The sequence below is a fragment of the Pollicipes pollicipes genome, unplaced genomic scaffold, assembly GCF_011947565.3.
Source record: "Pollicipes pollicipes isolate AB1234 unplaced genomic scaffold, Ppol_2.1 Scaffold_3447;HRSCAF=4054_pilon_pilon_pilon, whole genome shotgun sequence".
Taxonomy (NCBI): Eukaryota; Metazoa; Arthropoda; class Thecostraca; order Pollicipedomorpha; family Pollicipedidae; genus Pollicipes; species Pollicipes pollicipes.
The window spans coordinates 23,162,561-23,170,397 of NW_023596297.1; the positions used below are offsets into that span (position 1 = coordinate 23,162,561).

Sequence of the window (7,837 nt, forward strand, 5' to 3'; positions counted from 1 at the left end):
GCCATAAAGACTGTTCGCTTTCTTCTGAAATGTCTGGAGGATGTTTTTCACTGACTGTACTGCCATCTATATCCGATCAAACTCCCGTGATCTCGTGCGCACGGTTCCTTTGTAACGGATCATAAAATACGCTGTGAAGCATTTTGCATGTATTGTGCATAACACAACTCGAACTCGGTACAACTTGGTTACGCAAATCCCATCACCTTCAAGAAATACCACCAACACGTCCAATGATAACAACCAGCAGAGAAAACGGGAAGGGTATGTGCAAGGAAATCCAGGTCCTGTTCTATGGCCAGCAACTGGTCGTTTTGGAAGAAAATACGCGCTACCCTACCCCACAACGCACCACACCTTGTGCGACGAGACAGTTTATCACAGAACTGACTTCTACAATGTATTGTGCAGACATCTGCATTATAAGGTACAGGTCGCCATGCACGCGTTCTCATTTCAAGACAGCATGGGCGTGAAACCTCCTTAGCATCACATCAGAACTTCCCCTTAAACATGGGCGTTTTTCTGGTGCACAACACACGGCCGCAGCCGGACCAAATTAACTGCAGACAACTCATGGCAATAAAGTATCTTAACGCCAAGGGATATTCAGAGAGATGTGAGGGTTCATTGAAAACCACCACGCCCTCACCAGGAGCCGTCAGACCGCTAGCACCAACGCCGTCTGCCCTGCCCCCGCGACTGGGCCCGCCGCCGGCCCCCGCGCCGTCACGCGGGCGGCGCGGCCCGGCGGCGCAGCGCGGCGAGCACGGTACGCCGCAGCGCCGTCTGACCGAGCTCAGCAGCCGCCGCCAGCCGCGCCAGCTCGCCGCCGTCCAGCAGCGGGCCGACCCGCTGCACGGTCAGCAGCAGCAGGCGCGCGAACGGGGCGCTGGCGCGGCGCGCGCCGGCCGCCGCCGCCAGCGCGGTCGTCAGCGCGCCGGCCAGCTCGGCGGAGAGCGGGCAGGCCGGCAGCAGCGGCAGCAGCAGCGACACGGCCGCCTCAGTCAGCGGACGACCGCACAGCCGCCTGCCGGGCCGCGGCCAGCACACGTCATCACATACCCGACGCCGGGCTGAGATTAACACGGGCAGCGTACGCCCACCGGATTTCAACAATGAGGAGCCATGTGCTGGGCTGATTTAGCCAGTTAGGCGTTACAACAATAACATGGAAAGGCTAGCCCATCCGACAGGCACCCCTGGTTGAAGAGGTCAGCGACGCACTGACCTGCTCAACTATTCCGGGAGCAGCGGACTGACCTGACGAGGTTACCAACACATTGATCTGATAAGGCCAGCGACACACACCGACCTGGCGAGGTCGGCGCGGCGGGCCGGCTCCAGACCGTCGGTGACCAGCCGCAGCGCCAACTCCTCGCACGGCAGCTGGTCGCCGTCGGCGAGCGGCAACAGGCAGCCGTCGGCGACGGCGGCCGAGTGGCGGCGAGCCAGGCCGGCCAGCGCCGCCGTCAGCTCCGCCGATGGCACCTCGCCGGAGCGCAGCTGCGCACGAACGGAGGCCGTCAGCGCCCGCCCGGCAGGCCGGCGCGGCGGCTCACGGCCCTGACACGGGGCAGTACCCGCGGCGGGTCAGCCCGGCCACGCAGCTGCACTGACGATAGCGGTGGGACAGTAGACTGGGAATACGGATGACTTAAAATCAACGCCAACAGATACACGAGGAGCTCTTTGCAGGTTATGTGACGCAGGGCCACCGCGAGACCGGTGCCCGAGACTCGCCAGAGAAGCAGTCGAAATACAGGATTGACATAAGAAACGACAAAAAGAGCCCAGAACCAGCCAAAGTCCTAGCAAGAACGCAAGGCGCCTTAAAAGCTGTCCAAGGCTGAAGAGGCGACCCATTGACAACAATGCGAATGTGAATTATTACATGGAGTGGTGGCGGTACCAACAGAACACATCAACGTCTGGAGCCTGCTCACCCCGCAACCACTTAAGTACGCTGTCATCGGTCCAAATCGCGAATCTGACAACGGATCGCGTTCATCAGCTCACCTTTGGGGTTAGCACATGCTCCACCCAGCGCTGCACCAGCGCGGCGTCCAGGCGCTCGGCGGAGGCCACGCGCACCAGGTTCGCCTCCAACTGCAAGGCGGCGGTCCGCCGCAGCTGGTCGGTCGACAGTCGCGCCAGGCCGTCAAGATCGACGTCCGAGAGGAGGCCGTCGGGGCCGGCCCCGGGCCCCGCCGCGGACGGAGGCTCCAGCATCGGCGCCACTTGCAGGTCGTTCGAGGACGGCGCCGCCATCTCGCTCTCGTTTTGGACAGCGCACGGTGGCGAGCCATCTGACGGCGGCCATGCGCGATTCGGCGTCACGCGGCTAGATGGCAGCGGCGGCGCGTTGCCCCCTGGGGGTCGACGCGGGCTGGGCTCCGACGGCGAGCAGCCCGAGGGGAAGCGAGCTCGCTTCTGACCCGGACCCGCACCCAGTTCGGGCGAGCGGGAGCGTTTCCGGTGCAGCGTCGGCGATAGCTCAGCCATCTCCGAAGCCTGGTCCATGATCACGGCACTCAACCCAATCGCCCTCGGCGCAAACAAGCATTGGCCAGTCCTCACGGGGCGAAGACCCTCTGTCAGTCTGCTGCAGCTCATGAACGGTTTCTTTTAGGAACTCGGCGTTGCACTTTGCAAATTCGTAGTCATCGGAATCGTCCTCCATGATTGATGCCCGAGCAGTACGTGCGAATTAATCTGAAAGCAAAAACGAGAGCGCAATTTAAATAATGCTCCTTTAATTGCACGAAGTTCACGCGCTGCACGAGCTCTAGATCATCGAGGCCTCACGAGCTGACCAGCACGCTTTGTGACCGCAGCTGCGAGCTGCCTGCGACCGCCGCACTCAGTGGGTCCTCATCGGCCCCCGGCAGCGAGCTCCAGCCTCCGCCTGACGTGTCGTCATCGCTTGCCGACGCCAGGACCGCCGTCGCTCTCCGAGCCGCCGCCGACCGTCGCCTCGAGGGCTATCTCCGCCGCTTCCTGAGTGGCTCCGTCAACGGCCGGCCGCGTGGCCACCGCCGCCGGCCTCGGCCGGCACCTCCTTTGCCTCGGTGAGCGCGCGGGAGCCGTGTGTGATCGCCGTCAGCCGCACGCCCTGGCCGGCGGCGGCGCGCACGAACCCTGTGTTGGCCGTGACGGTGGGCAGACGCAGCGCCTCGCCCGTGCCGAACACGGCGGCCGAGCGACCGCGCACCTTACCGCGCGCCGCCAGCAGCGCCATGGCCGGTGCGCTCATGTCCTCCACTACCCGCACGCGGCGGAGCAGGCTGTCGGCGCGGCGCTGCTCGTTCGGCCCGCCCACCGTGTTCACGATCGAGACGAAGGCGCGCTCAGCCGAGCGGCAGCAGATCAGCTCACGGTCGGCGAACAGCCGGTCCAGCTCGGGCTTGACGGGCGCCTCCCGCTCCCAGATGGCCTGCTGCGCCAGCACCGGCTCCGAGAACGACACGTGGCAGCGGCCGTTGGTGAGGTTCGAGACGTACGCCAGCATGGCGGTCACATCCAGGTTGAGGCCCGACTCGGCCGCCAAGCCGGCGGTCGGCGGCGCGGCGCCCGCCACAGACGGCCACACCTCCGGTGACGTCTCGCTTCCTGGCTCCGTCACGTTAGCCTCCATGCCATCCACCTCCTCCTCGTCGGAGGAGACGTCCGAGTCGTCGTCGGCGGAGGCGGCGACGCCCAGCCGGTGGTCGTCGATGCACTCGCCAGGAGACGAGCACGCCGCGCGCGCGCAGCCTCGCCGCCAGCCGGCGGCCGACGCCGGCCGAGAACACGAAGTGCACAGCCGGCGGCCTGAAGTAGTGACTGTTGCGCTGGGCGACGACCGCGTACTGCTCGGCCTGCTCCTGCGCCGAGCGCTGGCCAAACTCGCCCTGCCCCAGCGAGACGCGCTGCAGCGCCGCCGGGTTGCGCGAGATGACCTTGATCCACTGAGCGCCGCCGGCGGCCACCACGTCCACCACCACACGCTGGCCGGACTCGGCGCACGAGAAGGTGGCAAGCATGGCCGTCACGTCGACGGCCGCGCGCAGCGTGTCGGCGATCGCCTGCAGACTGTCCATGTTGCTGCTGCGCAGGTGGTCCTCCTTGAGGGTGTGCGGCTTGCGCTGCAGCTTCTGCAGGAACTTGAGCTCGGCGCGCACTTTGCGCGCGAACTTGTCGCACCCGTCCACGCCACTGAACGGCTCGAGAGCGACCAGGATGGCTTGACCCTGGCACACCTTCTGGTCCAGACGGGAGATTGCATCGCTACCCATTGTGATGGCTGCAGGTTTACCAGATGGTCAGACGACATATCTCGTGTGACGGGGCAATACAGTACATACGATCTTCCCGTTTCATATGTGGTACTAAGCCCACGTCTGGTGGTTTGTGTAGTTACCATACATAAATATAAACACGTGCTCGAGTCGGGGTCAATTTGACGCCACGAAGGTTTTACCGGAATGGTTTCCAAATGGCTTAGCCGCGCCAAATTTTGCGCACTTGTAGAAAATTGCATAGCAGACCGTTTGGAATACAAAATTACATGCATCTTGTAAGGTCGCTGAGATACCGCAGGCCAAATTCAGGCCGTGGATTCAGCGAAGACGACTTCTGGGGGAAACGTTCAATCTGGTGCAACAATGGCGTGTTAGACACAGCCATACATCTCAAAGATGGTTTCTTAGGCAAACACAAAAACAAACACTTGAATGAACAAATTCGAGTGACCTCAGGTTAGGTATGACGGTCAAAACCAGGATGACGGTCAGACCTATGCCAAAACCAACCTGTTTTAGTACTCCGTAGCTGGCTGTGCAGGGTACATTCTGGTACTCAATTTGAGTTTATTGATAAAAGGAACTGCAGTATACATCTCCCATAAAATTCATGTAGGTCAGGATAGGTCAATGACCTAGAACAACCTATGCCGACATTTTCAGGAGCATACTGCCCAGCATAATATTTGGCACATATTTAAATGCAAAACTCAGAGCAGTTTTGTATGATTTTGGTCACCATGACCTATGAAAGGTCAAACAAGGTCAATTAACTCAAATGAGCACTAGTGATCTTTTGTTTAAAACAGGTATCTAGATTCCAGAGTACTTAAGACACCAATCTTGAGTTTGATCTTGTTTGACCTTATTTGATGTGAAGGTCAAAACCTAGGAACTCAAAATGTTGACACAAGTGAGTTTACCTGTCAACACACCTGGTGAATTTGGTGTCTCTAGCTCTCTTAGTTTCTGAGATCTCAGGAGGTCAAATTGACCACCACCAGAGCAAATGGTTCTCACCTGGCCACCCTGATGGATGTTAACGCACAAACATCACACTCTGCCGCTGTTCCATTTCTAGATTGGCAGTAGGAATAAAACAGTTTCCATGAATGAAAACTGTCAAACCTCCAAACCCCATGCTGATGCTTGGCCACAAAACAAACTGCCTTTCTGCTGATGTCAGTGATTAAGTAGTGACTCTTATGCCACAAAACCTCATTCATTAATTACAAATCATCCTTAAGTTTATATACCAACAAGACAGTGAACCCGACACAACAAAGTGTTGGTGGAAGATGTAAAAGATCAAACAGATACATACAAAAGAAGGACGACATAAGTGGTGCACATTATCAATGCTATGGCAACGCTGCATCCTACAGTGGGCTCGACAAGTTCACAATGGGCAGCACAACTAAAAAACTTTCGGTGAAAACAAAGTTGCATGTGGCACCAGCATGCAGAACTTCATTTGTCATAAAACAAGGTATAATTATAACATGATAACCTGTCTACCTGTCATAAGACAAGATATGATTGTAACTTGTTAACACATGTCTACCAGGAATTTTTGCCTTTCAACATTTGGATGCATACATTTACCATATGCCACAAGCTCAGTAAGGCAGGGTGAGACCCTTTGCTTTCAAATAAGGGGGAAGGGTCACATGCCTCAAGGGACACTGCGCATGCATGTATGTTTGTGTCACTAGTGATGTTTTTCACATAACTATAATGCTGGAATATTAAGAAATACTCACACCCCAGACTACAAAAATTGTGTTACACTGAAAAAGTCAGGTGCCCACCACACAAAAATTTCAGTGTGAGCTGCCACAAATGGGTGCCTGAAAGTTTGGCACTGATCTAAGGGCATGAGAGCAGCACAGTCCTGGTAAAAGTAGGCTCAAGACATTTTAAATGAAAATTTATACAAAATTGGGATAATTTTTGCCTGACCCAGACCCAGTGCAACAATGTTGTACAGGCATGCAGCGCATTAATTTTTGACTCGCCACGAGGCAAAGAGACAAATACCCTGCAGAAGACCCCAACTTTCAAGCAATACAACCTTGACGCACCCCACAGCCCACAAGACCCGTCACCGCCCAACATGCAGCATACGAAGTTTTGTTTAAAAACAAGTGCTAATCTATCCTCTGATATAACATCTGCTTAAGTGCATACAGTTCTCCACCTATTATTTAGCATCATATACACGAAACTCAACAAGATGTTTGAACGCAATATCGTGCCTCCCTCTCCGCCTCCAAGCAGGATTCAAGGTGATGAAAATACGACAACTGTGGGAGGCCTAACGCGGTCTTCTACCCTGCTACAGTACCTAATGAGGAGAACCCAGAAGACCTACCCCCAGGAGACCTGCACTCATTGGACCTACGCTCACGAGGGCTACGCTCGCTGGACCTACGCTCAAAGGACCTACGCTCGCTGGACCTACGCTAAAAAGACCTACGCTTGCTGGACCTACGATCAAAAGACCTACGCTTGCTGGGCCTGCGCCGACGAAACCTACGCTCACTGGACCTACGCCCAGGAGACGTACGACGACGTGATGCCCACGTTAACGAGTCACTGTTGGCGGGCCCTTTACCACCTACCGCGGAGAGGGTAAACGAAAGCTGATATTTAAGGCACTGTATAGCGTTGTCCGCTGCTCTATGGGTGTGCACTAGGGTGCGTCATCGAGAGGTGAATCTCTTCGAATCAGCTGAGACAAAGTTTTTCCTTGGCACACGGGTTAATGATAAACTTTCAGGTCTGTCGCACCGCACCGATGTTGACATTCGTTAGGCGAGAGCAGTTTTTCTTCGATAGGCCAGGAAAACCGCATTCGATACTAGCGCCACCTATTTTACGCACTGGAATCATCTTGCAACAAGCCTCAGAGCTGCCACTTTCCACACTACTGGTACTTGACAGATTAAGTATGAAATAATATCATGAAGAGCACCAGCAAAACATTGCTAACCAGCTTTTAAGCTGACTATTTAGTAAATAACATTAGTTTTTGGTAAAACTCAAAACTGTGCGGCTATGAGAATGCCCCAGCAGACCGGGTTAGGCTCAAGTTTGCTATCGCTAACGCATCTTTGTGATGTTTATTTGCAGTTTGTGCTTTTTGCGTGGGAGATATGGGCTTATTAGTTAAGTTTTGCCGGCACTGAAACATTTCTTTCGAACAGTTACTTGCATGAGCATGCCGAATGCTACACGGTCGCGCGCAAAACATTTTGTGACAGACCACCCGGCTCCACTGTCCCACCACCAGCTGCTGACAACGAGAAAGCCTTGAGCTTCATCAGGTAACGAAGAGGAGTCTCACTAATACCATCGTCAGGAACGCGACGGTAGAAGTCAGAGTACTGCGGACCAACGAAGCGAACCCTATTCATGATCTAAAATGCGTGTCAAAATTGATCGAGAGGGATTGACATCATCCCAACAGAGCAATGAGCAAGAAATAAAAGAGAGAGAGAGAGAGAGAGAGATAGAGAGAGAGAGAGAGAGAGAGAGAGAGAGAGAGAGAG

At 55.6% G+C, this 7,837-nt stretch overlaps 1 protein-coding gene across 1 annotated transcript; it reads right to left on the minus strand.

Annotated features, from left to right (window-relative positions):
* Positions 1-1,420: 1,420 nt before the first annotated feature.
* Positions 1,421-6,927, minus strand: LOC119091886 (UPF0415 protein C7orf25 homolog). Its single transcript, XM_037214796.1, is given in 4 exon segments — positions 1,421-1,506; positions 2,020-3,629; positions 3,631-4,285; positions 4,794-6,927. Coding segments are annotated over 2 exon segments (1,263 nt in total). The 5' UTR covers positions 4,278-4,285; positions 4,794-6,927; the 3' UTR covers positions 1,421-1,506; positions 2,020-3,013.
* Between the last annotated feature and the right edge of the window lie 910 nt (positions 6,928-7,837).